The 27972-nt window shown below is 54.6% G+C and overlaps 3 protein-coding genes, 1 non-coding gene and 1 pseudogene across 5 annotated transcripts in view; 1 reads left to right on the top strand and 4 right to left on the bottom strand.

Moving 5' to 3' along the window:
- DRC11L (dynein regulatory complex subunit 11 like) overlaps nucleotides 1-7109 on the bottom strand; it is a 16942-nt gene extending 9833 nt beyond the window's left edge. The window contains exons 1-7 of the mRNA XM_039861285.1: nucleotides 6784-7109; nucleotides 5870-6203; nucleotides 4908-5027; nucleotides 4434-4619; nucleotides 2414-2485; nucleotides 796-1001; nucleotides 259-343 (exon numbers count right to left, since the gene is read on the bottom strand). Of these exons, the coding sequence (XP_039717219.1) occupies nucleotides 259-343; nucleotides 796-1001; nucleotides 2414-2485; nucleotides 4434-4619; nucleotides 4908-5027; nucleotides 5870-6203; nucleotides 6784-6794 (1014 nt within the window). The 5' untranslated portion in view covers nucleotides 6795-7109. The remainder of the gene's footprint in view (nucleotides 1-258; nucleotides 344-795; nucleotides 1002-2413; nucleotides 2486-4433; nucleotides 4620-4907; nucleotides 5028-5869; nucleotides 6204-6783) is intronic.
- Nucleotides 7110-7280: 171 nt separating this feature from the next.
- On the bottom strand, nucleotides 7281-10519 carry H2BK1 (H2B.K variant histone 1). The gene is made up of 2 exons (XM_039861331.1): nucleotides 10175-10519; nucleotides 7281-8134 (listed from the first exon to the last, which is right to left on the bottom strand). Exons 1-2 carry the CDS (start codon nucleotides 10304-10306, stop codon nucleotides 7898-7900), a joined length of 369 nt encoding a protein of 122 aa, XP_039717265.1. The 5' UTR covers nucleotides 10307-10519; the 3' UTR covers nucleotides 7281-7897.
- Nucleotides 10520-12890: 2371 nt separating this feature from the next.
- On the bottom strand, nucleotides 12891-26630 carry ABCF2 (ATP binding cassette subfamily F member 2). Of its 2 annotated transcripts, none has more exons than XM_039861327.1 (15): nucleotides 26483-26630; nucleotides 25643-25844; nucleotides 21373-21585; nucleotides 20718-20900; nucleotides 20462-20633; nucleotides 19248-19343; nucleotides 18200-18302; nucleotides 16796-16891; nucleotides 16554-16673; nucleotides 16376-16465; nucleotides 15913-16023; nucleotides 15269-15331; nucleotides 14947-15075; nucleotides 14160-14363; nucleotides 12891-13486 (listed from the first exon to the last, which is right to left on the bottom strand). In XM_039861327.1, exons 2-15 carry the CDS (start codon nucleotides 25800-25802, stop codon nucleotides 13349-13351), a joined length of 1878 nt encoding a protein of 625 aa, XP_039717261.1. In that variant the 5' UTR covers nucleotides 25803-25844; nucleotides 26483-26630; the 3' UTR covers nucleotides 12891-13348. The 2 variants fall into 2 exon arrangements, with proteins under 2 accessions (XP_039717261.1, XP_039717262.1); XM_039861328.1 differs by lacking the exon at nucleotides 26483-26630 and adding an exon at nucleotides 26232-26250.
- On the top strand, nucleotides 17480-17598 carry LOC120601559 (uncharacterized; annotated as a pseudogene).
- LOC120601569 (5S ribosomal RNA) lies at nucleotides 18550-18668 on the bottom strand. Its single transcript, XR_005652481.1, has one exon. It is a non-coding gene; the product is annotated as a 5S ribosomal RNA (ribosomal RNA).
- Nucleotides 26631-27972: the final 1342 nt, after the last annotated feature.

The following is a 27972-nucleotide window of genomic DNA, read 5'->3' as shown; positions in this document are numbered from 1 at the left end:
TGTCCCGATCAGAGCTGCTGCTCTCCCTCGGCCTGGAGGCTTCGAGAGCCACAGTCATCTTAGCAGACATTTCCTCCCCCTGGCCGAGGAAGCCTGCTCCGGACGCAGGCGCCCCCTGCTCCCCAGGCGGTTTTGCTAAATACACATACTTCCTCCAGCCACCTCCGCCTCCCTCAGCGTACACCTGGTATTCTCCGTAACCTCAGACTCCACCCGCCACAGAAAGTCTCCTGCCCCCCACCCCCGCCTCCAGGGTACCTGTTCTGGAGTCTTGTCTGCAAAGATCATGTAGGATCCACCTAAAGACTCATCTGGATAATCAGGGAATCGGCCAGTAAGGGCACTAAGTGAACATAAGGCGGTCAGAGAGGTGGACGGGTGGGTGAATGGACAGTTGTGAAGGTGGATATGAGATGGAGTAGATGAGAGAGTGTGTTGAAAGTGGATAGGTGAATGACCATGGATAGAGAAAGATGGAAATGAGACAAGGAACTGAGGGACAGGAAAGGAACAGAATAGTTCCGAAAAGAAAGGACAGAAGCTCAGAAGGACATTCCAGGATGCTTTTCCACCTTGTGTCTGGCATTTTCTCTTCCAGCTGAGGGCACTGGAGAGTAAGCGTCTTGCAGAGTCCCTACAGGTTGGGGAGCTAAGGTTTAAAGCAGTGTCAACAGTGGGAAGGATACAGAAGTAAATGGAGGACGGTCTGAACCAGAGAGCAGCGTATGCGAGGGACCCTGGAGGGAGGAGGGGAAGGGGCGGAGGGTTGAGCCAGCTAAGGCTGGGGACACTGACTGGCACTCGATAAACCACTGTCGGATTTGCTCCTTCATTTTCTCCTTCATGTCGGGCCCCTCCGTCTCTTTGAGAGTGTCTTGGGTCTTCACCATGGCCAACTGGTATTCCTGCTCCTTCTCCACCTGGAGGAGCCTCCGGACACTGTCCCCGAGGCAGGCGATGGTCTTGACGCCCAAGGGTGCCACCTGGTTGGGCAAGGGGAGCTGGGGAAGTGGGAAGGAGGCCGAGGGACTCAGGGGTGGGAGTGGGGAGGACCCAGCCCCAGGCACAGACACCTGCCCCCACTCATTCCCAAGACAGGGCGCGCGCGAGGCCTCGCATACACACCCGCACGGAACAACGGGCATGCCTGCATCAGGAGAAATTGTGTTCGGAGCCGAAACTCGTCTGTGTAAATTACTCTGATAATGAGTTTGCGAGATGCATCCGGGGCCGGCCCCCCTGCCCGCTCCCCCTGCGCACCCTCCCCTGCGAGCCTCCGGCCCCAGCCCCCACCCACTCCCCGCCCGGCCGCCGGTGGCAGCCGCGCTCGTAGCCACTTTCCCGCCTCATTGGCTCCCAAATGTATTTTAAATATCACTCCGCGCAGAGACAATTACTGAAAACGCTGAGCTCACACTGTTGATGGGCCCGGTGGCCCGGCTCATTCCTCACCCACCGCCGTGCCATGCACCCCCTGCCTCCTCCCCACCAAGGCCCTACCCGGCCTCCTGGGGGTCCAGCTCCCTAGCCCCCCAGCAAGCCTCTGACTTCCACTCCTATGATGGGCCTCTGGGCCCTGCTTCCTTCTGAAGCCCCCAAACCTTCTGGAGTCGCCACCCCAGCCCTTACCTCCAACCCCTCTGGTCCCCCGGCCCTCACTGCCAGGCTCCTCCCAGGAATCATGTCCCTCACCCCCGTCACCCTTCCTTTCCTAAGTCCGTGGAGACTGGCTGGGTGAAGGAAGCCTCAGACAGCAGAGGACACACAAATTCAGGGCGCAGGTCTGTGCGCACACCCCAGGGTCTAGCACCCACACTCCTCTCGCACCTGCCGTTCACACGATCCCTGCTTCCCGACACAGAGGAGAAGTGAGCCCGGGGCCCCCAGAGCAAGTGGGGAGCCCACGACCCCCCGATATGCTCTGGTGTGTGAGGGTACCCCATCCCAGCTCAGGCCCCCTGTGGTTCTCCCAGAGGCTGCAGGAGCCTCCCACTGGCCTTTCGGCCTCCTCCCTCCGCTGGCTGAGCCAACCGTGCGGCCTCTCCTCCTGCCAGGGGCTTGGACTTGGGGTGCAGGACGCTCCGTGCTCCTATCCCTCACCCCACACCCATATTTGAGATCCTTCTAAGGGCTGTAGGAGAGAGAACGGGAAGAGGGGACCTGGCTAGAAAATGGCTTTCTGGTCCTTCCCCGTCTTTCTCAACTAAAGCCTGAAGGGTCCCTCGCCCCCCACCCCCGCACCGTCCTGCATCCCTCCATCACACCCCCCACAGTTGAGCAGTGGGTGGTGTGGACAGTGAGCAGCTGTACGAGGCTGCGCTCTGGGGTGGGGGCACGGAGGGACAAAGATGAGGGGAGAGGCCCCATGCGCTGGCCAACCTGTGCCCCCCGCAGTGGCCAGGGAGGGACTCACCATGCCAATGAATTCCATCTCTGTTTGCCGGTCCTGCAGAGTGCGCTTCCTCTGCAGGTAACCTCTCCACACCTGGGGGGGACACACGGCCCAGGTGTCCGTTCCCTGGAAGGTCTGGCCAGGGGAGGTTTGAGAGTGGGGTGGGTAGGAGTGCTGGGGTAGCCTGTGGAGGGGGGCAGCTCATGGACACCTGAGCAGGAACAGCCCCGGACGGGGCGGGGTGGGGGTGCGCCAGCACAGCCCAGCTGCAGGGGCCCCCAGGAACTCCCTCCTCATCAACACCTTCGACTCCGCAGTGCCTTTTGAGGCTCAGAGTTCAAGTACCATCTTCTCTCACGTGTCTGAATTCGCACAGCACTTGGAATCAATACTTGATTCCACCCGTCATCAGAGCCTCAGGGACTGCGGAGCTCCCCTAATTAATTCCTACAGTTGTGACGTGAGGGGACCGAGGCTGCAGACGGCACATGGCCTCACCCAGGCCCGAAGACTGTCCCTGCAGAGCTGAGACCGGGGCCGGCTTTCCCGGCCCCTCGCCCGGTGCTCTTCTCCCAGGCGGCTAGCCGCTCTCAGACCTGGGGACGGCCTGGTGCTAGCGAGTGGAGGGCAGGGCCCTGGGCAGAGCGAGGCAGGCAGCATCCAGTCTCTAACGTTGCCCCAGCGAGCAGGTTCTTGTCCTGGCTTCTGGCTTCTAGTCCTGCTGCTGGGACTAGTAACTAAGTGCTTTTCATTCAGCGCCCTTACTGGCCTTTGATTAGTGTATGTGCTGGAGAACCCCAAGGCTGGAATGCAGGATTTCCATACCCTTGAAGTCTGGTTTCAAGGGACAGAATGACTTGCTTCGGCTCCCCGGAGGGGAAGTGGGGCTCTGTCTTTGGGGCCGACTCTCTTCTCAAAGGGCTCGCTTTGGTGAGTCCTGTGGACAAGGGCTTCCTCTGCCTCCATCGGGCGGTTGGACATTGGTTCAGTCACCCAAATGCAGGGGCTTAGATTGGGACGCTGCGTACTGATCAATAACCAAAATCTATTCCATTTGGGGAGGGTATCTGTTCTCGGGGTTGATGTTGGTTGGTTGGTTTGCTTTTGGTTTTTGGTAGAAAGTGGTTCTAAGTTCCCTCTGTTGGGCTAGCAGACAGAAGCTTTGGAGGCATTGAGACTTGAGAGAGAGAAGATGAAAGAGGAGGCTGATGATACCAGAGAGAAAGACACAGAGCTACGCCAGCCATTCTGGGCCCACTTCTGGAGAGAAAAGGCGCCAGGTGAATTCCTGGGGTGGAGCAGGGACAGTGGGCCGCAGGAGCGGTGATGGCTGCAGGAGCAAAGTGGCCCCTTCCTGCACCGAAATTTTCCTGCAGCCTCGTCACGCTGGTAGCCACTACCGCCCAGAGCGGGCCTGTGTCAGCGGCCTCTTGGGCAGTGAAGAAGGGGCCAGGCTCACACACTCGGGGACATTAGGGACCGAGAGGTGTGGAGTGACCTCCAGAACAGTAGGAAGGAATGGCGAAAACTAGGGATGGGACTGTGTGTTCTGCAGGGAGGCAGGATGGGGTGCGAGGCCATGTCATGTCCATGTTAAAGTGGAGGGTGGCCCCAGGTGGCACAGATCCCGAGGACGCGTGGGTCACATTTGTCCTCTTCATCATGGTTCCTTCTGTCTCAGCTGCCAGGAGGCTCAGGGTAGATTTTAGTGACTCATTTTTAACGGCCTTAAGAGTTTCTGGAGTGGCCATCTACTCTGTTCTGCTGCCTTATTATAGATCTTTTCCCCCCTAGTTTTAATGATCCTTCTGTTTCTAGGGGTTTTATGGTCTCCCATTTAAGTCTTTTTGGAGACAGAGATGTAGAATAAATAATAACGAATAATATAGATAGTCATCGACTGATAAAGGTTCTTAGTCTAGGATCCGGTGTGGGGCAATCAAATCTAAGCACCTGCCCTTTTGTTATCAATTGCTGAGCTAGGCAGGCTTCCTGGAGGAGGTGACCGCCCTGCTCTTCCTCCTGGGCACTGGGGGGTTACCTTCTGTATGGTGATAGCCGCTTGGTCCTGACTGAACTTGTGCCGCCCGTCCTCCCTCATCTTCTGATTCCGCTCTTCCTCTCTCCGAATCTCTCGCATGAAGGCGGCTCGGAGCCGGCCTTGCCTGGCCCGCTCAGCCGACTGCAGGAGGATTATGGCGTCGGTCCGGTGCATTTCTAGAAAGCTCTGGCCAGAGCAGAGGCAAAGGCACAGAAGACGATACGGGAGGTCTTGCATCCGTGCAGGCAGCCGGGAGGTCAGCCACCAAAGGACACTGGGGGCACAGTCCTGCCAGGGCATCTCGAGGCCCAAGTCCGGGCCCTCTTTCTTGATGCCGGACAGGAGAACATCCTTGAAGGAGGCCAGGGATGACCCGAAGAGGTGGGTGCAGGCAGGACAGGGCCCACTTCTGTGTCCTGGAGGGCCGCGTCTCTGCTCCGGACGCCGGGGCCTGGGGGTGTCTCCTTGACTTACCTCCTTGAGGGACAGTGTTTCCATTTTGGACAGGATCTCTGCCAGTATCTGCCCTCGCTCCCTCAGGATGCTGGACTGCTCCAGCTGGAAGTATTTGGGGATCGGGACCTCCAGGTCGGCCTTTGGAGTGATACGGGGGAAGGAGCGTCAGGAATCAAACGCCGGCCGGCCCTCTGGCCCACCCGCTAGCATTTTCAGCTGCTGACACAGACCCCGGCGCTGTTTTCCTCCCTAAGTGAATCCCGCCAACGGTCAGCCCTCTCTCCCTTGTCCCCACCATGTGGCTGAGTTGAATTCTGGAAGATCATGGTGGCTAAAGGGCAGTGGTCCCAAACCTGGCTGTGTATGAGAATCAGCTGGGAAGTTCTTAAAATGCAGACTCCTAGGCCCTCCCCAGACTGCTGTATGGGAATGGCAGGGCCAGGAGAGTCTGTTTTTTCAAGTCCACAGCTTAGTTTGCTGCAGCTGGTTGGGGAACCTCTGAGACTGCCTCGGTGTGGAGCAGTGAACCGTGACCTGGGGGGCCAGTTGGAGGCTGGTATAGCTTCCCTGTGCTCCGTCGCCTGCTGTGCATGCAGATCACCCAGAAACGCAGGTGCCGATCAGTAGGTCTGGGTGCGGCCAGGGGTTTGGCATTTCTACTAAGCTCCTCGTCGATGCTGCTGCGGCCGGTCCGCGGACCACACTTTGGGAAGCGAGCCTCTAGAGGACTCTTCGCCCATCCCTTGCAGGGCATGGATCTTCCCAGCCGCACGAGGGACCCTAGCCTGACGCTCTAGCCACCCCCAAGTACTTGGCATGTGCCTCCCACTTCCCACCCCCCTTCCTGAAGCTGTTCCCCTGATCTGATCTGCTTGCCCCCCTTCTCTTGCAGATATGCCAAGACCCGGTGTGTCCCAGGGAGGTCGAGGCCCCCCAGCCCCCCTCCGCTGGTGGGGCCATGGCTCCGTGCCGCCGCCCACCGGGGTGAGCTTGAGGTCGTGCAGCACGTGGTCCAGACAGTGGTTCTCGCACAGGTCTGCGCGCACCAGCTCGTCCTTGAGCTCCAGCACGCGGCCCGCCACGCCGTCCAGCAGGCGCCTCAGCAGCCGCCGCTTCTGCGGCTGCACCATCTGGTCGTAGAGGGTATCGAACCTGCGCAGCAGCCCCAGGTAGTACAGGTAGAGCGAGGAGAGCCTGTACTGGAAGGACTGCCGCTCCCGCTCCCGGTTGGGCACGGGTTCGAGCAGGGGCTGCTCTTGGTCCAGCAGCTCTTGCAGGGTCACGTGGGAGGAGTCCCAGAGGCGTTGGTAAGCTCTGGAGAGGGGACAGCATGCATGGGGTGCTCTGGGGCTCAGCAGTGGGAATGGTGGGGGGCGGAGGCAGGTGCTGCTGAGCCTTTTCAGGAGTGGGAACTGGGGGTTCCAGAAGGTGTGATGTTAGGGTTACTCATGGCGCCAGCGGGGGAACGAGCGGGTAGTTTCCGTGAGCACACTGGGGCTTAGCGGTATGGGTGACGCCAATAATTAGGGCCAATGGCCAAGGAGAATGAAGGCTGGACATGGCCTTTTGGAGTCGGCAGACAGAGTGAGGGTGACGCCCAGGGGTGCTGCAGTGGTCCAGGGTGGCGGGAGTGAGTGGGGGGAGGGGCGGCTGTGCAGAACGGTCCCTTCCCCAGAGCAGAGCCCTGCTTCTGGAATAGTCCAAAGGAAGTCTGAGGAGCAAAAGCTGACCACAGGCAGGGGCAACCAGGTTGCCGCGGGAAAGCCAGTGCCGGCCGGGGCTGGCCCAGCATGCAACCCCTCCCCACCCAGCGGCCCCAGCCTGACGGGACCCCGGGTGCACTTTGCCCTTCGCTCTCCCAGCCCTGGGGGCTCTGCTTGAGCCCCTCACTCACCCCTCAGACATGGTGCCCAGTACTCATGACCTGGTCATGGAATCCACAGAACCCCTGTGGTTCCATCCTGACTGCACCCCACGAAGCCAGAACGGCCCAGATTCAAGAGTTCTGTCCCATTGTCTCAGTATTCTAAGGCCGTGCGAGGGGGCTGTGGCTAATCGGCTCTCATCTCAGGGCACCTCCACGTGAGGCCCTTCGTGAGAAAGTGTGTGTGAAGCACGCAGGACTGCGTCGCGGTGTCGGCCGTGGCCATGGTAAGCCTGCTCAGCACGTGGCGTCGAAGGCGGCAAGCCGAGTCTGCCCAGTTACAGAGAGCACAGGGATTTTGGACTTAGTCACTAAATCCCGCCCCACCCCCAGCCCCTCAGAGCTTGGGACGGCATTTATGGGTCACATGACCACGAGCTAGAGCAGAGGCAGAGAGAGAGAGAGAGAGAGAGAGAGAGAGAGAGAGAGAGAGAGAGAGAGAGAGAGAAAGACAGCAATGGGGCCATACGTTAAGTGGTGAATCTAGCTGAGGACATACGAGTGGTCGCTGTACTTTCTTGCGATTTTTCTGTGGTTTGAGATTTTCAGAATAAAATTGGGGCAGGAAAGTTAGGAGTCTCAAAACATTCCCACCAATTTGTTCTGAAATGAAGGGGAAGACGTTAGAGGAAAAGAAAAAACATCTTACAGATCCTGGCAGGCTCTTGGGAAGCTGGTTTGGGATTTCCTGTTTGTGTATCTTGAAGAATGGATCTGCGTAGCCCCCATGCCCAGCACAGGACAGAAATGACAGTTTGCCAGAAATGGCATCACAAAGAGTAACAAACACGAGGAATTTCAGGCCCAAAGAAAGCGTGATGGAAAGAGCTGGCAGCATATCCAGGATGCTAATCCAGCTCCGGATCCTACCTCAGCTCACTGCCTGTTCAACCATTTATCATGTGTCACTGATGGGGTATACCTGGAAAGCAGTTTTTTCAACATATGAATCATTATTCCACCTTGGTGGCCATAGAGTGACGATACCCTTGCCCCAAATCACACCTCACCTCCACACATCCATTTTTCAAATCACCAGTGTGCAGGAACAGGTCACCCTTTATTTTTAAGTCAGGCCCCCGGGTCACTTGGAGCTGGTGTACTTGGTGACGGCCTTGGTGCCCTCAGACACGGCGTGCTTGGCCAGCTCCCCAGGCAGCAGCAGACGCACAGCTGTCTGGACTTCGCGGGACGTCAGTGTGGTTCGGCCGGAGTACTGGGCCAGCCGGGCGGCCTCGCTGGCCAGCCGCTCAAACACATCATTCACAAAGGAGTTCATGATGCTCATGGCCTTGGAAGAGATGCCGATGTCGGGGTGCACCTGGAGAAATGGCAGGGCAGCTCTGTTAATGGGGAGGCTCTGCCTAATGCCGCAGACCCCAGCCCCAATTTACAGATGTAGGAAGCTAGAGACAGGACCGTAAGGCCACCTCACCAGCCTCTTCCCAGAGGCCAAGAGACATGAAAATAGGGATTCGTTTTTATACTCCTATATCTGGGTTAAAAAGAAAAAGTTTCTCCCGATTGCAAGAGGTAAACGCCATCAAGTTCCCGTACCCGCCCATGTGAGCGTCCGTCTTTGACAAAAGGAATCACGGCTTTTTCCTCTGTGCGTGGAGTGCGTGCGTTTGCACGGTGTTCCAGAGTGCGGAGCAATCAGTTCAGATCACCATTCCTCTCCTAATGGACATTTAGGGGTTTTGTTTGTTTCCTTGCTGTTAGATTGTGTTACGGTAGATATACACCTTTGAACGTTTGTACCAGTGAGCATAAGGAAGGCTGTTCCTAGAGGGGGCGCTGCCAGGTCAGAGGGTGTGCGCGCTTAGCTTGGTAGATATTCACCGAATTACTTGCCAGAGAGCACACACTCAGGGACACAGTGTCAGCACCAGGCGAGGAGTCAGGAGACCTGAGTCTGCGGCTGGACCGTGAATCACCCTGTCACCTCAGGTCAGGCACCTTCCTCAGCCTCGGTGTCGTCTTCTGTCACCAGCTTTGGAACTGGGTGATCTCTAGTGAAACAAATGGCCGGGACCGATAACAATCCTAAAATGCGAGTAGGCAGGCGCGAAGTGTTTCTCTATAAAGTGACCCCCCAGTGACACATGTCAAGCCAATGGTGGAGACAGAACTAGACGCCTCTGGTCGCCACTGACAGCCCATACGAGGTCGAGGTCGGTGTAACCTAAACCCCTGTGCTGTCGTCACTTCCTGCTCTCCTCAGCGCTGTCGGGGACAAACGGCCTCTCTGCCACTGACAGTGTTTCACAGTGTGTGGGTAACTCGCTCAGCCGCTCTCCCCTTCAAGGCCCGTCCTGGTCCAACCCTTAGAAGTTTTGAGCCCCGAGTCAGGCTGAGCTGCAGGGCTCACTAATACCCGCGCTTACCCCACTTTCTTCAGGACGTTGGAGTCTCTCCACCCGTGCTGCCCTTTTGGGCAGTCTGCCCCCTGCCACCACGCATGCCCAGAGACCAGGTTGTCTGGTCATTAAAGCTGCTAATGGGATTCAGGCTGGAGACAGGCTTCACCTCTAATCCAACCTAACGGAGGGGTGAGAGTCTCAGGCAGATTGGAGGGACCTGGCAGGCAACGGAGTGACCCCGCCTCCTCCCAGCTGGGCTCTGCTGAGCCGGGCAGAGCTTCCGGCCGGGTGCCTTTGATCTTCCAGACAGACACACTGGTGGTTGGGTGCCCATCAGTGCTCCAGGTGGCAGTCAGTATGCGAGTCCCAGGAGGAGGTGCGTCTCATGGGTGCGCTGGTAGGCTGCCTGAATTGAGAGGGCACCTGTGGGTTAGGGGTGGGACCAACAGGAAGTATTCAAGGGGCTTGGCCAGAGCTAGGGGGCCATGACCTCTGCTGTCAGGTCATGTGATTCAGCAACTCATTGAGCCTTTATGGACCTCGGGTTCCTCGTCTATAAGGGAGACCAGCCCCTCACAGACTGAGTGCCACTTGTCTGGGAGGCTTCCCCAAGGCTTCAGTTCAGTGACTCGCTCCTGGCTCGAGCCGTCTCTAGCTAGCACTTGTTTGTACCGTCATGTGTTGGGCACCTGATCACCTCCAGCCCAGCACCCTCTCGTGGTCTTCCCTTTTAGTTATGTCCCACCTAACGTTCCACATGATCATCTTGTCTGTTCGAAAGCACTTACAGCTTCTAGACTGTGGTGGGAGCAGGCTTTAAATGTCCCCTGCCCATCCCAGGTGTATGACTGTTCCCGAGAGGGGAAGGGGCCGAGTGCGAGCACAGCCTGCATGAGGCCACTCGCCTCAGTGCCGGGACCAAACCCAGTCCCAGCTCCCATCCGGTCCAGCAACCATCCGAGGCCGGCACACTCCACACGCGCCGGCCCCGCCCTCACCTGCTTCAGCACCTTGTAGATGTACATGGAGTAGGTTTCTTTGCGCCGGCTACGCCTTCTCGACTTCTTGTCCCCGGAACCACGGCTCCTTCGGCCCCCAGGCTGCTGCTGCTGTCCATGCTCCGTGCTCATCCTCCTCCTCCTCCTCCTCCCAGCTGCTCCCCGCTCCTCGCGGCTACTTTTAAGAAGTTAGCAGCAGCCGGCCAGGTGGGGCCGGGGACCGGCACCTGGGATGGAGGGGCGGGGCTTGGCCCAAACCTATCCAGAACATGCTCTGGGGTAATCTTGAGACTAATTGCTCTTTCCTCTCCCCCAAGTGATTTCCTGTCTCTGAATAAGACCCCCGCCCCCGAAGCCCCACCCAATCATCTCCCCGTGTATCACATAGGTGTTAGACTTCACATGCGACCACCCAGCATCCACTGCGCTTCACAGGCTCTGCTGGGGACAGTTGGAGGGGACGCAGGCACGCTCCCCACAAAGAGCCCTGCAACACAGCTGAGGAGAGCAAGACTGGTCCACAGGAAACAATTAGGGAAGAGTCGAAGAGCTGAAGTGTGTGATGGGGACAGAGTTCAAGAACGAAAAACGAGCGAGGGCTACAGGAGCCAGAGACAGCTTCACGGAACGACTGGGGACTGGGAGCTGGTTTTGTAGAATGGGTGCGATTTGAGAAGGAGGGATGTGGAGTTGGGAAGAACGGGAGAAAGATAAACGGTGTGGAAATTAAGAGTGGAATCAAGTGCAAAGTGCAGTGAGGCTTGGACTGAAGGCAGAGCACGGAGCAGGCGCTGAGCCTGGCGAGGTGTGGGCAGCCGGAAAGCACAGCTGGGAGTCCAGACGGGGAAGGGGCCGGGTTTGGAAGATCGGCGGAGCCGGAGGAAACACCGGATGCTCCCGAAATAGTGGTTGATGTGGGGTCCCTGTGGACGTTAGCCGCAAACCAAGGGAAGAGAAAGGCGGCTGTCAAACGGAGAGTTCAATGTTAAAGGCGGGTGTCACATGCACCTATGGGCGAGCCAGTAACCCAGGGTCTCAACTGCTGATTAAACCGGAGCCACACGAACAGCATAAGCTGGAGGGAAAGGAGGGTTTTCCGAGTCAGGAAGTGGGAAGAACAGCGAAGACGAGCATCACCTGTCGGTGGGTGGGAGGCAAGCCCGAGCGACCGCTCCGCACCAGACTCACCCCTTCACTGAGTTCCCAGCGTCCTGCTCCATCTCACAGGCTAAGGTTTAAGGGGACCAGGAGGACAATTCTTAATCCACAGTAAGGCACTGCTAATTTTAGGCATTTGTAGAAGTACGTATTTTGTGGGCTTTTTAAGCATTCTTAAAATTTTTGAGATTGGCTTTTTTTTTTGGATAGACCAGCCGGCTAGCCTACTACTTCCATTCGTCCAGTTCTGAAGCCATCCCACCCCTAGGCACCTCAGGCGCGCTGCACAGGGTCCCAAATAACTAGCGGGGGACCGAGGTAGCCTCACCCTCCCGTGGCCGAGGTGGGATCGCCTGTCTTCGTCCTCATTGTCCCACAGCTCACTCTCCTTACCACTCTTCCCCAGACAGACTGGGGCCATTTTGCTCCGGACCCCACTTAGGACGCAAGGCAACAAGGCCAGGCCCCACGGAGTCGGCGGGTGCAGTAGGAGTCTCGGCCCCTCGTCCGGCCTCGGGCTCCGCTGCGGCTTCTCACCTGATGTTCTTATTGTCCCTCTGCCCAGGGCACCTCTTGGACGTCATGGCCGTCTGAGAAGGTCCTCCTCATCATTCAAGTTAGAGCACCAGTCCCGTTTTTTGGGGAAACTTCCCTCTTTTGAACTCTTCTATGTACCCTAACGTGTCACAATTTAGCATCTGATTTATGCCATCTTGTTCTCTCGTCTTGCTGGTTTTCCCATTAGGTCGGGAGCTCCTTGGGGCTTTAGACACCATCTGGGACTTTAAGTCCCATGAGCACTGAAATATGGTCGTGTATGTTTTCCCACAAGGATGGCTGCCAAGGTTTCAGAGGTCGAGTGAGGGACGGCCACCGGTGGCACAAGGTGGAAGTGCTCTTCAAGTCCGGACGGGCTATGCAGAGCCCTGGGCTGGAGGTAAATTAGACAGTGCTAATGAAAATTAAGGCTACGGACAGGTAAAATAATAAAACTCGCTGTATCCTGCCAGGAACAGTGGTTTACAAATTTCAGTGTGAAAAGCAGACGGCGGACCATTTCTGCACCAACCCCATCCCACCAAACGGAATCGAATCGACAGGCTGGAGCCCAGGAAGCCGCATTTTTAAAGAGTGGCCCAAGTCTTGTGATACAGGTCACGCCTGACAGGAGAGCCTTGGACCACTGTGAAAACATGCTCTGGGAGACCGGTTCCCAAAGTGTGGCCCCAGGCCAGCAGCATCGGCATCACCTGGAAACTTGTTAGTAATGTTAATTCCTGGTCTCACCCCAGACCTACTGAACCAGAAACTGAGGCAAGGCCCGGCAACCTGCGCTCTAACGAGTCCCCCAGGTGATTGTGATGCATGTTAAAGTTTGTGAACCCCCGGCCTAAGGCACAATTTCGAATCGGCAAACGGAACTGAGAGTTCCTCTGGGTCCTATGGACTGGTCTTCAGTTCCCGCCCACCCCGCCCACGCTCTTGCGGACGGGAATGAATGTTGGCCCCGCAGGGCGGGGCGGCGGAGGCCCGGAGACCCGCGAAGCAAGAGAGGGACCATGGCTTCTTCTTTCTTTATTGGACGCTTTGTAGACGTCGCACAGGTCTAAAAGTTACAGTTAAATAATTATTTAAAACCGATCAGGACTAAGGCCCTGATCCAGAGCTCCAAACCAGAAGCAGAAAGGAATGGGGACGGTGGGCTGGGGGTGTTCCTCCAACGTCACCAAAACCCAGAAACCAGGATCCGAAGCTCCTTTCCGGCCAACCAGGGTGTGCGCCCCTGAGCTAACCCTCAAGTGCCTCTGGCTGCATCACTCACGGTCAGGAACCAGCAAGGGGCTGGTGGGAACAGCCAGCTGAGTCCAGACATGGACAAAAATCGTTGGAAGGACAGGAAGCGGACAGGTGCTGTCCAGCTGTAGAAAGGATCACAGAGTGCAGCTAAGGCAGGTGGGGGCAGGGGAGGGGCTGGGGCGCGGTATTGCAGCAGTGCAGGAGTGCGGCCCCGGGGGCTCACACGTTGTGGGTCCTCCTGGTGAGCTGAGGCTCCTCGCCCACCAGCTTGGACTTGAGGTGCTCCTTATAGGCCAGGATGTCTCCAGGCCACTTGGTGATTGTCTGTTTCTCACAGACCCAGATTTCTTGCGCAACCTAGAAAACAAAGCCTGGATTTAGCGATCCTGGCCAGCACTCCCATCCCTGCCCAGACTGTTCTCGGGGACTTCCGGGATGAAGACTCCACAGCCTCCCCGGCCCTCACCTGCCCCCTATCCGGCTCACGGTGGTTTCACTACCCCTGTGTTCTTTGGAATGGCTTAACCCAAGGGTACTGTAACCAGCGGGTCTGGAGCCTCCCAGGCTGGGACCTGCCGTGTCATCCCGAGTCCCAGCTTCCTAGTGAGGCCGAGATCTGTTCAGAGGCTTCTCTCTCAGCTCCACCTCCCCTTCCCTAACGGTGCAGACAAATGGCCACAGCTTTCCACCAAAGACTGGCAGTAGCCCCGTCTAACCAAAATCCTCCTTAGTATAATACCATTTCTAGGCTGAAAAATCTTGGGATGGCAGTAAAAGCACTCTGTCCTCTCCCGACTCTGAACGCTAAGGCCAAGTAGGCTGACGCCCCCAAACAGCTACTGAAGGAGTGAAGCATCCATCCCCGTTAAGGCTTTCTAAGATCTGGTCCTCACCGCTCCATCCACGCCCTGAGCCCCTTTTCCCAAATCCAGTAAACGTGTGTTAGGTGCCCGTGACGTGCCATGGCTGTGCTCCACACAGCCTCCTGTGGATGCCCCAGCCAGGCCTCCCAGCCTGGCCGGGCCCGCACCTGCTGGATGAGTCTGAAGTCGTGGCTGACCAGCATCATACCGCCCTCGAACTCATTGATGGCATCTGCCAGGGCATCGATGGTCTCAATGTCCAGGTGGTTGGTGGGCTCGTCCAAGAAGAGCATGTGGGGGTTCTGCCAGGCCAGCCAGGCCAGGCACACTCGGCACTTCTGCCCATCAGACAGGTTCCGGATTGGGCTCACCTGAGTGCAACCGTGACATTTACATAACTTGGTGTTACCCCCACCACATAGCATGACTCACTGCTCCCCTAGCACCTCCATTAATATCACTGCCATTTTACAAAAAGTGGGGTCGGGAAGACCCAAGAGCACAGAGCAAGACGGTGACACAGCCATCAGTCTCTCAGGCCTGAAAGAGATGCATGCGGGAGCCAGAAACCCTTGCCGTTACCAAGGCCAAGTCTCTGGCACGCTCTCAGCACATAAACTCTAAGGCATCGGGGCGACACGGTGCACCCCCACTCTGGATCTCGGTCCAGAATCCTGCCTCCTAGGTTTAAGTACCCTCGCCCTCAAGGGCAACGTCTGGGGGCAAGGGCATGTCGGAGATTGGCGTGCTGTACCTAATCCCTCGCAAAAAGACCTAAATGCTCCACTACGTGACGGCCCAGGGCAACGGAAAGGAAGCAGGCTCTCTCGGGGGCTAGAATCAAAGGAGACTTGGGGGCAAGCTCCCAAACCTGGGTGGCCAGGACGGCGAGGCCTGACCATCCAGCCGGTCCCTCGCTTCTCGGGGATCCTTCGCACGCACCCCTCCACTGACCTGCTGCTTCCCAGTGAGGCCGTAGCGCCCAATGATCTTCCTCATTTCCTCCTTCTCCTTGATCTCCGGGTAGCACTTCATCATGTACTCCAAGGGCGAGAGGTCCAGGTCCAGCTGCTCTTGCAAATGCTGCGAGAAAAAGGGCCCGCCCAGGTGCGGCCAGGGCCCCATTTCGTAAGGAACCCTGCGGGGCGGCCTGCCGAGTAACGCCACACTCCGCCCAGGCCCATTTGAGAGTCCATGAGAAGGAGGTAGGAGCCAGGTCCCACGACTGGGTCCCACGCAGCCCCGCGGACTCCCACACCTCGACCCGGGCCTGTACCTGATGGTAGCGCCCTATCTTGACGTGAGAGTGTTTTCGGATCATCCCGTCTGTGGGCAGTAGCTAGAAAGAAAGAGTAATAAATGAAAATATAAGCACACAGGAAAAGAAGCCCCACCAGCAGCAGACACAGAAGGGCAGGAAAACGTATGTTCACAACGAACAAGGTGATACAACTCCTAAACAGAGCCTCCACCACCGCCTCGCAGACTGCTGCCCTGGTCCTGCAGAAGAACTCAGGAAGATGTACTGAGACGGGTGTCCTCAGCACACCTATTCGGTGGTTGCCAAGTGTCCACCACAGAAAGCACTATATGGTGTAACAAAGGACGTGGACGTAAGCACGACACACATTTTCTAAAACAAAGAGATCTCTAAATGCACAATGTTCCTACATTCTACAAGCTCTGACTGGAAACAGAAAATCGCTGAGACACGGCACGTGCACGCTCTCTCCCAGTCTCACTCAGGCTCCCTGTCCCTCCTCTGAGAAAAGAGCCCTAAGCCTCAGCACTGGGCGACAACACCCCCATGCCCAGAAGACGGCTCACCCGCCGCCAGGGCACTCGGGCTCCCCCAAGAGTGGTGGCCCCTGCACCCCTTCCCTCTCCCTTGGACGGCCCACGCCCCATTGGACGCCGTACCTCTCCAGTCAGCAGCTTCAGGAGAGTCGACTTCCCCGCTCCGTTGGGCCCCACCAGAGCCACTCGGGTGTCAAGATCGATACCAAACTCTAGGTTGTTGTAGATGCAAGGCTGGGGGTGTGTGAGAGGTGGACGTGAGGCTAGGGTACTGATCCATCAGGCTGGCACACCAACCCTGCCGGGTCCCTAGTCACCACCGGAGGACGCGGGACTGTGGAGGGAGGCGGCTCCGGGGGCAGACTCCAGCCCACTGCCCCCGCCCACCAGCCCGGCCGAGCGCTCTTCCTTCCAGCTCCTCGAAGAGGGGCCGCTGAGTCCCCGGGTGAGGCGCCCCACCTGCCACGCCTGAAAAGCCCCCACAACTCATGGTGCAGTAGGGAGCTCAGCACAGAAGACTCTCCCAGCCAGCGGATGTCACCTTGTAAAGTGCACCCCGGCCTCCCGACCCCACGCGAGCACTCACCGCATCTTCCGTGTACTTGAAGCTCACGTTCTGCACCATGATGACGGGCGGGGGGATCTTGCCACACGGCGGGAAGCAGAACGACAGCGTCTGGGAAGAGGAGAGAGCGTTTATCAAGTCGGGTCCTTTCTCAGTCACCTTGCTTTCGGCCACCTGATTCCACCCCGTCGGACCCCACCTTGTCGCTCACGACCCTCTCCGTCAGTCCCGATGCCATCATTTTCTGCAGCGTCTTCTCCTTGCTCTGCGCCTGCCGGGCCAGCTTAGCACTGCCATGACCGAACCTGGCAATGTAGTTCTGAAAGAGACAGAAAAAATGACATCACTTTCTCCTGACCTCCTCCGGCGCCCCCAAATTCCCCTAAAGCCCCATCCAACTCTTGGAGAACGTGAGCTCAGCTCTACAATCCCCCGCCCCACCTTCATGTGTGCGATCTGATCCTGCTCCCAGTGAAACCGCTTCATCTGGTTCTCCTCCAGCTCCAGCCGCGTCTTCACATACTGATCGTAATTACCCTGCAGGGAAATGCACCCGGTGAGGCAGGCAGCCTGAGCCTCAGTCCTGGGTTTAGGGGGATGTGGGATGGCACCCAACCGGGTCCCTGGCTATCAGACTGCAGTAGGGAAAGAGGAAAAAGCATATCCGACCTGGAATCGGAGATCTTTCCAACTGTGTCCCGTTAGCTTAGACAGAGCAGGGCTCCAAAGCCAACCCTCGCGTTAGCCATAAAGACAGCCACGGCACTGGGAGCAGCCCTGAAAACCACTGTCACACGGACATCACAGGGCTCACAGCTTTCCAAGAGCACCTCCTACTGCTCCCCACCCCTCGAGGCTGGAGCCCCATGCAGGTGACAAGAACTGCACCCAGGAGGGAAGACATTACACCTGTGAGACTTAGGACCTGGCAAACCCTACACAACCGGACTACCATGTTTCCTATCTGCAAAATACTGGACTCAACCTAAATATCGAGAGTCTGACAAGGTACGGGATGGCCACACATCGACATACCACGGAGCCACTAAAATAAATGAGACTGTTTCTATATACTCATATGGAAAACAGTCCAAGATATATGTTAAATTTTAAAAACCCACAGAAGTCTACAGCCATGCCACCCTGAACGTGCCCGATCTCGTCTGATCTCAGGAGCTAAGCAGGGTCGGGCCTGGTTAGCACTTGGATAGGAGACCACCTAGGAAGACCAGGTGCTGTAGACATTAAAAAAAAAAAGTTAAAAACCCACAGAAGATAATGATTGAGATTACGACTGTGACACGTATGTAAAAAATTCCCTAAAGATGCTTGCGAGTACAAAGGAAATTTCTAGAAATTTAGGGCTATATAAGAAATGTTAGTACTCCTGTGACAAATATGAATGAAAAGAACTTTTTTCATTTTTCATTTGATATATTTTTTGAACTATAGATTATGAAAAGGTATGGCACAAAGTAGGCCGTTGACATCCTGACTTCCTCCCTTGTGGAGGGAGGGGTACACATGCTCCAGCCACGAAGCAGAGTCGAGTAGTCACTCAGGAGGGCAGAGGGCAGCGGGCAGCAGGGCCAGCCTGGGCACTGTGAAAGGTCAACTTCTTTGCCATAAGGCAAACACACACCGTGTGCATAGGCTGCCAATTCATGGCTTATGGCCTGAAAGCAATTACTTTGGGACTAAAATAAAACAGGCTGCAGGATTCCTTGTCTGCATCTTTTTATAGCAATAAGTGGAAATGGGCTGCTACGTCTGGTTTTCTTTTAAAGGAGAACGTCAGGGATTGGTAAGCACATAGGTTCTTGTGGAGAAGCCAGGCCCACTCACCGTATAATACTTCAGTTTCTTGTTGTGCATGTGAATGATGTTGGTACAGACACCGTTCAGAAAGTCCTGGGAATGGGAGACGAGGACCAGGATGCGCTTGAAACTGCAAAGCCAAAGAACCAGTCAGGGAGGTGCTCAAAAGCGGAAGACAGGAGAGCTGAGAGGCAGACCCAGAAAACCTTCCTCACTTCCCATCCTTACACCTGAGCACCCTTTAGATTTACTGGCCAATTCCCGGCTCTCGGCAAGCACCTAAGCCTCCAGTGCACAATCTACCTGTACGGACACTTTGAGGTATGGTGAGACAGTCCGAGTTTCCTCCATCTTCTGTTCTAATTTTTTTTTTGTAATGTCTACAGCACCTGGACTTCCTAGGTGGTCTCCCATCCAAGGACTAACCAGGCCCGACCCTGCTTAGCTTCTGAGATCAGACGGGATCGGGCACGTTCAGGGTGGCATGGCCGTAGACTTCTAGTCTAATTTTCAACACAAGTGAGTGGAGATGGCAGTGACGGCGATGGTAGAAACAAGAGCATGTGTACACAAACACACCACAGATGTATCCGAGACCGCAGGAGGGGAGAACTGGAACGGGCATGGTCAAAATCGTCATGCGCTTCTTTTTGAAAGAAGGTACCATGTCATGGCAGAGACCGCTGAAAGCCTTCTTTCAGAGCTGGTGCAATATTCCAGGTTATTAGCCACGAAAGGACCATCGCTTAGCTACCTTCCCTGTGGCACTGCATCCTGATCTTAAATCTTAAATGAGAGCTCCCTTTTACACGATGTATAGAAACACAGCTGAAGGACAGTCTTTGAAAGAAACAAAAAATCCACGCATTTCAGACAAAATAACAACAATCACATACGAAGGCCAGCCCTAAAGATGCTGACCACTGTCGACCTGGCCTTCGCCCTGGCCTTGCTTCAGTTCGTTCACTCACTGCTCTAATTCCAGTGTGGTTTCTGGGTGCCCACTTCCTCTGGACTCTGCTCGACGCCCCCCTGAGGACCTGCCCACCCCCAACCCCCAGCCCCACCCGCTTACGTCTTCAGTTCCTCTTCCAACCACACACAAGCATCGAGGTCCAGGTGGTTGGTGGGCTCGTCCAGGAGCAGCATGAAGGGCCGAATGAAGAGGGCTCTGAAGGACAGGAAGGAGACAGAGCCACCTCAGTCTAACGGGCGCTACACGGAAGGGGACTGCCGTGCCTGCCACCTGCAATCCTGGTCAGGCCTGGACTGAGTCCTGAAGTCAAGCCTCGGTTCTGCACCGCAGAGGGAAGGGGAGAACTAAGAGAGAAGCCAGAGTTCAAGAGGAGGTTAAAGGGCAGAAAACGCCTGAGCAGCAGAGGGAGGACGCAGCTTGGAGACGCGACTGTCAGCATCCCGAGTCCTATGAGTCTACAAGTCTTTTGCGGAGGCTGGTGACCACCAGGAAGACGAGAGGATACAGAGGAAATAAACCGCTATCGCGAAAAGTATTCAGGACAGGCCTGTCTGGAAGGGCTGCCAGACTGGCAAGGAGGCCGACAAATGTTTTTTCTAGACGGAATCTCCAGACAGCAGAAGCAAGGGGACAGCTCTGGTTCCCACATCTGCAGAGCTTTTCAGAACTGGGACTTCTGGACACCAAACTCCAGCATCCTGACTGCACAGGTCTGAAGGACAGGCTGGGACGTCTGTGGTTTTGAAGGCTAAGTGGTCCTGAGGCGGCTAACCTTGCCAGCATGTGGCACCGCTGCGCCCATGTTCACAGGTGCACGCGGCAGCCCTGCTGACGCGGTGTCCAGGCTCGCCCAGGCGCCTGGCCGCGGAACCGCCCGTTTAGCTGGGGACCTTCTAGGGGGACTGATGGAGGAATGATGGTCACAGAAACTCGCCTTGGGTCCAGGTCACAGGAGGGCGAGGAGAACAGGTATCGTAATAGCTGTCTAACGTTTCTTCTTTACATAGCGAACGTTAGGACTGAAGCACAAACAGGGCGACGAGGATCAGGAGGTAAGAGAGAAACAGACCTATCCCACCCCTTCACCTGGGCTGGTCCTCGGATTCCTAAGCACTGTGCCAGAAACCCGATAACGACCACTTCACGCAGAAGTTCAATCCTTAGCCCACACATCCACCCACCTCCACGTCGTACTGTCTGTGTCCTGTCCGGCACCTACTGACCACTGACCCCACGTGAAACACTTCCACTGGAGTGAGCGTTCAACTCTGAGAGACAGGGAACTACAAAGGGTGTGGGAGGGAGGCGCTCACCTGGCGAGGGCGACCCTCATCCTCCAGCCCCCGCTGAAGTCTTTTAATTTCTTGCGCTGCATGGCAGGGGTGAAACCCAGGCCGTGGAGGATCCGCGAGGCCCTCATCTCCGCCTTGTCGGCATCCAGCTCCTCCAGACGCTCGTAGAGCTCCATGAGCTTCTCACACTCCGCTGTGGGCAGTGCACAGCTGTGAGGCTCCCTGGGCCTTTCCTCGGGGGGAAGGCCACCCCCACCCCCTGTGTCTGGAGCCCTACCGTCCTCGTGAGCCAGCCGCTCGGCCTCTCTCTCTAGCATGGCCCGCTCAGTGTCGACTTCCATCACACACTGCAAGGGTGTCTTGTCACTCGGGGGCATCTCCCGGGTCAGATGGTAGATGTCGATGTGCTCAGGGATGGGCACCTCACGCTTCCCAATAGCAGAGAGCAGCATGGACTTCCCTGAGAGGGGCGGGCAGAGAATGGCAAGAGGACACGCGGCACAGCTGTGCCTGTCCCTCCCCCACACCGGTTCCTCCGCTCTGGCCAAACCACGACCCCACCAGTGTCTTGAGTACTTTCCTTCCTTTCATTCGAGCCCTGCTATTACCCCCTACGCACGCGCCCATCCTTAGAACGCCTCTCCTCCCATTCCTGCCCCGCCCCGCCTGAGAAGCCTGTTAGATCTATAGAGGACTCTTGGCGCTGCTTCCCAGCCCCACGCCCTTCTGTAGCACCTACTGTCGGTCACTTCTCCTGTGGTACTTACCACATACTGCTCTGTATTGCTAGTTCCTTTTCCCTGGGCATATGTGTTCTCCCACCCATACTGTAAACTCCTTGCTTTGTACATAGCTGGCGCTAAGTAAACACTTGCTGGGTGACAGATGAGCCAAGGAGAGATACCTCCCACCTCGCCTTCCAAAGGTCTCACCAATTCCATTTAAGCCAATGAGGCCATAACGACGGCCTGAGTTTAATTCCAGTTTGGTGTCACTGAGCAGTTCTTGTCCGTGAAAGGTGAGGGAGAGGTTGATAATGTGGACGTCAGTACTGTTGGGATGAGAGGCAAGGACGCCTGTGACCGCTCGGGCAGCAGCTTTCTTCATCTCAAAGTCCTCTAGCTCCTTGGTCAGCAAATCCACTTCTGAGGAGAGTAAAGACAGAGTTTGAGAAGAAGGCTGTAAGACAGACTCGGCTCCCACAAAAAAGGCATATCCCAGAGTGCCTGCAGAGCGTAGTTAACCCGAGGGTCCAGGGTTTGTGGCTTCTGCTCTTTCTCAGATTACCAAATATTATCATACAAAGAGCTGAATATTGAAAAGGGATGTATGTCCTAAGGGACCTGTGCTCAAAATCATGTTGAGCAGACACAAAGGCATGGCCTAAAGGACTGGGAGGCTCAAGATCAAGTTAAGCAGACTCAGATGTTTCACAAGTTTTAAACAGAGTGTACACTGCATGCGGATCTGCCCTAATAATCTGCTTTCTTAGAAACCTTTTACTTCAAACTTATTCTAACTTCTCTTGATCTTAGATGATACAAATGCATGGAAGAATGGCTAGAACTCCAAATTATCCTCCGTGAGTATATGTTAAATAATTAGTCCTAATGCCCACCCCACCCCCGCCCCAAAGATGATACTGTAGACGTGCGATTCTCTTATTCCACGGCCTAGAGAGCTTCCAGACGGTGCTTCCAGGAAGCTATGTTGCCCAGAAGGAGCCGGATTGAGAAGATGCAGAGGGATCAATGCAGGCAGGGCCAAGGCTGGGAAACCAGAGTTCCCAAGTCTGGAGGGCTTCAGAGATGCAAACTGATCGTGACACAAGAGACCAGCTGTTCTGCCTCTGTGGTTCCTTAGGCATGACTACACTGGTAGGCTGGGAAGAAGTGTTACTACTGATGGCTAATATTAACTGGATAATATTTGTCGAGTGTACTCTGTGCCTGGGATTCTGCTGTATCATCATTCTCCAACTAACTTAACCCCCATAACCCTTCTGACATATACACTTAAAATAATCCCCATTTTATAAGAGATTAGATTACACAGCCAAGGCCAAAAAGGCTAGTGACAGAGTCAGAATTTGAACCAGCGTTTGTCTGACTCTAAACCCATGACCCTCAACTATTTCACTGTATTAATTTTCCATAGAAAAAACTACCCACAAAGTAGTATTGAAAGTGGGATAGAATTCGGAGCAGAGGAAGCCTTGGCCAGCTTCTTCCAGAAGAGTAGAGGTGATCTATTCACCTTTTCAGAAAGGAGTCAGAAACGATACACAAGTTTCCACTACTATGAGAATTTTCTAATTTTTTTAGTCTTTGTCGCCCCTGCCTTTGTCCCCTTGGGGATTTTACAGCAGAGAAAAGCCGTGGGCTTGTCCTCGGAAAGGTGAAGACAGGGTAGAGGAGGGAAGAGAGCTCGGGGCCCTCCTTGGACAGGTAGGTTTGGGGAGACCAACTCCGAGAGGAGTTGTGCTTAGTCTTAGGTCCCTCTCCAAACACCCATCCCGTCAGGAGATTACCAGCGCTGGCGACACTACCCGCCCTACTGCTACACCTGCTCTGCCTGCAAGGGACCAGAGCCGAGGGCGGAGACTGCCCCACCAGACAGATGGCAGTCACTCCGTATCTACCTCAGTCCCCAGCAGTGTGTTAGATACATAAGTTCTTAATGAATACTTTTTGAATGGAGGCCATATTTTTCGGTTTTGACTGAAGGAAGGAAGTTTTAGTCTCTTTTCAATACAGTTGTTACTAGACTTCCCACAGCCATGGTTTGTACAATCTCTATTCTAGATGTTGAGAAGGTGATGGAGTAGGGAGAAATTTATGATTTAGATCAGTAGTTGCGACTGATCGGTAGCTACTGACAGTAAATATTTTAGAGTTTACGGCCAAATGGCAAAATCAAGACTATTATGTAGGTGTATATATTGCCATTTGAAACGTAACCATTTAAAAAGATGAGGAGAGGGGGTGGCTTAAGAAAAAGGCTGGCCAAATCTGGCCGACTGCCTATTTTTGTAAATAAAAGTTTTATTGGAACACAGCCACGTTCATCATTCACACATTGTCCGTGGCTCTTTTCTCTGACAATGGCAGAGTTGGCCAGCTGCAACGGAGACCATTCGTACGGCCTACAAAGCCACAAATGTTTACTATCTGGATCTTTACAGAAAAAGTTTGCCGATCCCTAGTTTAAATCTCCATCTGCTCAGGCAAGGGGAAGATCAAAATTAAGGGAAAGCTATACAGCATTTTCTCTTCATCTCTTCCAGTTTAAAGAATCTATGACCTAAGTCATCTCCTGAGCTTCAAAAGCAAGAGTCTTAAACGGACCTCATTGTCTAGCCCATAGCGAGCATCCCAGAAAATAGGCTCAAAAGACAAGCGAATAGCACTGAATAAATGGAAAAGGGATTCTGGAATAAACCTCATCCGAGAGAATATTGTCCCTTCTACTCATTCTGTAAATAAGGGGACCAGCTTAACTCCAGTGCCTGTCTTAAAAAGTCTCACATTCTAAAGAAGGCTGAACTGTTGGTGAGAGATCACTTTCTTTGATATTTATCTTGACCTTTCCATACTTTACTACCCAAGGAAGGCCATGTGGCAATTACAATTGGTAAAGGTTGGAGAATGGTGACCTGCAGCATCAAGTAATCCCAAACCCAGGGAGAAGAGATGACCCAGTCTTGGGAGAGGGAGCAGATGACCCATCAATTATGAAAGCAGAAATGACCCTGGTCCCTGGCAATAAGAAATGCTTTGAGAGTTGGAAAGAGAACAGATTTCATATTTCAGAGCAGCAGCTCCTGGAGGAAGCCGGGTGAAAACCTTAGCTCCCATACTACTGAGATGAGGAATTCTGTTTTCCTAGGGAGACAGGTGAACAAGAAATTTGTAATGGGAACAGTGGATAATCGTCTCAAAGTGGAATGCAGTTTTCTACCTTTCCAATTCATCCAGAAAGTACCTACTGATAGCTACTGTTTAAACATGGTTCCTGAGGACCAGGAGGGGACCCCATCTCTCCACATTAGAGATCACAACTTAGCCCGATCGTTCACTCTCATCATTCTCCACTTCCCATCCCTCAGCCACTCTGGCCAGGAATAAAACTTCCCCATGGCTGGACTTTAATGCACCCGCTTTCTCCTATAATTCCTATTCTGCAGACAATTCTTACCACCCGATTCTCTCCTCGCAACCGTTTTTAACTCCCCCTTTTCTGAATTCCTGTCCGTCATAATTCACATTAGTAAATCTCCTCTCCTCTTCAAACATTTACTTAGTATTTCTATCTACAAGGCTGGTCATACAAAAAGGTATGTCAAGACATGTCCCCGCACTTAAAGACCAAGCAATTTAGATAAACAGAAGATACAAAGGTAAAATTGTAACACTATAACATGACGGAGAGTAACAGTAAATGGAAATGTTAAGATCAGGTTTGACTGTGAAAGGTTTTGCTATCTTGAGCTGAGCCCTGATAAAAATGTCAAAGGTAAATAGCACAGAAATTGTGGTATTAGAATTTAGTGTGTAAAAGGACATAAAAGTGGTGACTATTCAAGGGACAATAATAGTCTGGATGGAGCAAAAGGCCTGTTTAGGGCGTTTTCAGGGGGAGGAAAGAAGGCTAGGAATAGACTACCAAGAGCCTAGAATATCTTTACCACGTACTGCCATGTTTCCTCTTCTAGACTGTAAGTCAGCAGAGGGCAGACTGTATTTACAGTATCTTAGTATGCAGCAGTGTCCAGCATTTGGGAAGTACTCAATAAATATTTTCCAAAATATAATGAATGAAAAGGCATCTCTTCCCCAGGAAAAACCCATAAAACAGTTGATAAGTTTCTCTTATTGGCATCGCCACTACTCCTAGGAGGACAAGGGTATAATGTGGCAAAGAGCTTGGCACACTGACCTCCCTCATGGTCTAGCAGACAGAGCGACAAGGCAGCACAACTCCCGTACCTGCTTGCCACTGGGTATGTGAGAACCTGTGCCGTTTCCTTGAACAATAACAGGATGCTTCAAGCTCTAATTCTATCTCTACTGTTTCAGTTCATGAAGTTTCATGGCACCAGATACTGTCTCCAGTGCCCCCAGGATCAGGATCCTGACTCCGGCTGGGGCATTCATCAAGTCGTAGCGACCATCCCAGGAACCCACCTCTCCCTCAACTCACCTGTGGTCTCTTGGCCATTGACCTCATCATTTCTCTCCTCTGCCACCTGTGGTTCTGTAACTGCATCTCCGTTTTCTTCGTGTCCCTTTCTGGGCCGCTGTCGTGCTTTGGCAGCTTCCTTCTTTTTGGCTGCCTTCTTCTTGGCCAGGTCAGAGGGCATGGTGATGAACCACAGGCGTAGGTTACTGTTCTTTCAGGGAGCCTGAAGGGAGACAAACACCCCCAAACGCTAAACTTACGGAAGAGTGCCTGGGCCCTGCTACATCTCTCTCGGGAATTTTCCCACCCAGCCTCCGAGACCCAGCTCCCAACTTTGTCCCGGTCTCTCAAGCCAATTCTCTAGCTGCTCCTCTAATCTTAACACCTCTTCCCTCGGGCTCCGTCCTCCAATCCCCACCGCCCGCCTCACTCTGGAATCGCTCCTCCTTTCAGGGCCGCCAGTTAGGGACCGGGTTCTGCCCCTCGGCGCAGGTCCCGTCTCCGGTTTCCCCACAACTTGGCGCTCAGCGCTCCAGCCCGCCGCCTCGCTTTGCCAGGCTTCCTGCTCCCGCCTCCCCCCGGGCCTCCTCCCTGTGGCACCCCTCCACACCACCGAGCCGTGGGGTCCAGCTTCTTCCCGGGACGCAGCTGTCCTCCCCCTGGTGAGTTCTCTCAGGGTCTCCTCACTTGCCACCCCTGGAACAGACCCCAGCCCCCAGCCGCCAGCTTCTCCGCCTCGGCCTTTTCTTCTCGCTGGAGGCCTCCTCCATCCACCACGGCCCCGTTCCTTCCTCCTCGCCTCGTCTTCCCTCCCCATCACTGGCCGGTGCCCTCCCCCCAGCGCCCCTTCCCTCAACTCACTGGGCCTCGCCGCTCGGCCTCTGTCGCAACAGAGCTGCTCTTTGGGCTCCCCCGCGTGCGGCCGGCTCAGCAGCCAATCACGGCCTCGCGCGGCGCCCGGCGCGCCGCTGCACAGACTTCTGGGAAATGTCGTCCTCGAGTCGCGGCGGCCCAGGCAAGATTGCGCTCCGAGAACTACCGCGTATCCCAGCGGTCTCGCGGGCCCTGTGACGTCATCAGGCCGCGCGAGGCGAGGGGCATTAGAGTCCCACAGCCTTCTGCCAGCAGGACGGCTTCGGGCGCCGGAAACTGCAAATCCCAGATTACCGCTCGGGGAAGCGGGCTGGGCCTTCCCGGCTTCACCCCGCCTCTCGAAAAATCTCTCATGTGGAGATATCGAGTTCGTGGGGCCGAGCCACTGGCTCAGGCTGCGAGACCAGCGACTACACTTCCCGGCGTGCATCAGGCGGGAAAGGGTCGAGACAATGGGCAGACAAGAGGAGGGAGGTGGAGGAAAAGGTGAGGCGGCTGGAAGAAAGGCTTCCTCATTTCGCGAAATTGAGATTTTAGAGGTTGGTCCAGTGGTAACCAAACTTTTAGAGGTGCGGAACGTGGTTCCTAAACCTTGGCCGCGTAGCCTACCCAATCCAGAATTGTTAGGTGTCCATGAAAGCCATGTAGGTTTGGTGAGAAGAGCCCACAGGTAAAAGAACAAGACTCTGTTTTTGAGTGTACTTTTATTATCAGTTTGTCATGAGACCTTGCCCCTTACTTTTCCTTTGATTCTCACTGTTTAAAATCTCTCACAGACTTCTCATCGTCTACATCGTAAACATTTGTAGCCCCAGATACAAGGCATGCCCTTTGTGATCTGTTACTTGTCCCGGCCCCTGACCAGCGGTGTCTCATCATCAGTGAGTGACACAGCTGGAGAGAAGCAAAGGAGACTTACTCCCTCTGAGCACATCCTCCAAAAGTGGCCCTCATGACGCTTTTAAAAAAAGCATTCTTCCCCCCACAGAACTAGTTTTCTTTCTCAAACTTGATGCTCCAGTAGAATCGAACTACTTGTATTTCAGGTAATCCATGCCTTTGAACATACCTTTTTTAGAGTAGATATCTCCACATAAGAGATTTTATGGTATTATTAAATATATCCAAAATATTTCAATTGTAATTTGAAATATTTGAACACACCTTCATGCCTTTGAACATACTTTTTTTAGAATACCCTTCACCAATTAAGTGCCCACTGTATGTCAGTCTCAGAGCTAGATGCTGGGGTGGTAATGGTGACAAGCCATTCTGTGACCTCAGGGAGCTGACCATTAAGAAGGAACAGTAAAAACGTGAACAGACTGTGACATTCAGGTGATAAGTGCCTTAAAAGTGACTCCTCCGTGCTGCTGGAGTTCCTAGGTGGGGATCTCACTTGACAGCATAACTAAGCATGAATTCTAGGGGCAGACTGCCTGCGTGCAGACCCCAGCGCTAACGTTTAGTGTGTGACC

The sequence above is a fragment of the Pteropus medius genome, unplaced genomic scaffold, assembly GCF_902729225.1.
Source record: "Pteropus medius unplaced genomic scaffold, Ma_sr-lr_union100, whole genome shotgun sequence".
NCBI lineage: Eukaryota > Metazoa > Chordata > Mammalia > Chiroptera > Pteropodidae > Pteropus > Pteropus medius.
Note: the sequence above shows the minus strand (reverse complement) of the source record. Positions and strands in the feature narration are given on the sequence as shown.

Bases quoted from the DNA above. Each gene is read 5' to 3' on its own strand.
- H2BK1 (XM_039861331.1), bottom strand. From the start codon at position 10,306: ATGAGCACGGAGCATGGACAGCAGCAGCAGCCTGGGGGCCGAAGGAGC. The intron at 8,135-10,174 runs GTGAGGGCGGGG...CCATTTCTCCAG, and splicing joins TCTACAAGGTGCTGAAGCAG to GTGCACCCCGACATCGGCAT.
- ABCF2 (XM_039861327.1), bottom strand. From the start codon at position 25,802: ATGCCCTCTGACCTGGCCAAGAAGAAGGCAGCCAAAAAGAAGGAAGCT. The intron at 18,303-19,247 runs GTAAGCGGGTGG...TTGGCTTTGCAG, and splicing joins TTGGAAGAGGAACTGAAGAC to TTTCAAGCGCATCCTGGTCC. The intron at 16,466-16,553 runs GTGGGGTCCGAC...TCCTCTTCCCAG, and splicing joins AGAGGGTCGTGAGCGACAAG to ACGCTGTCGTTCTGCTTCCC.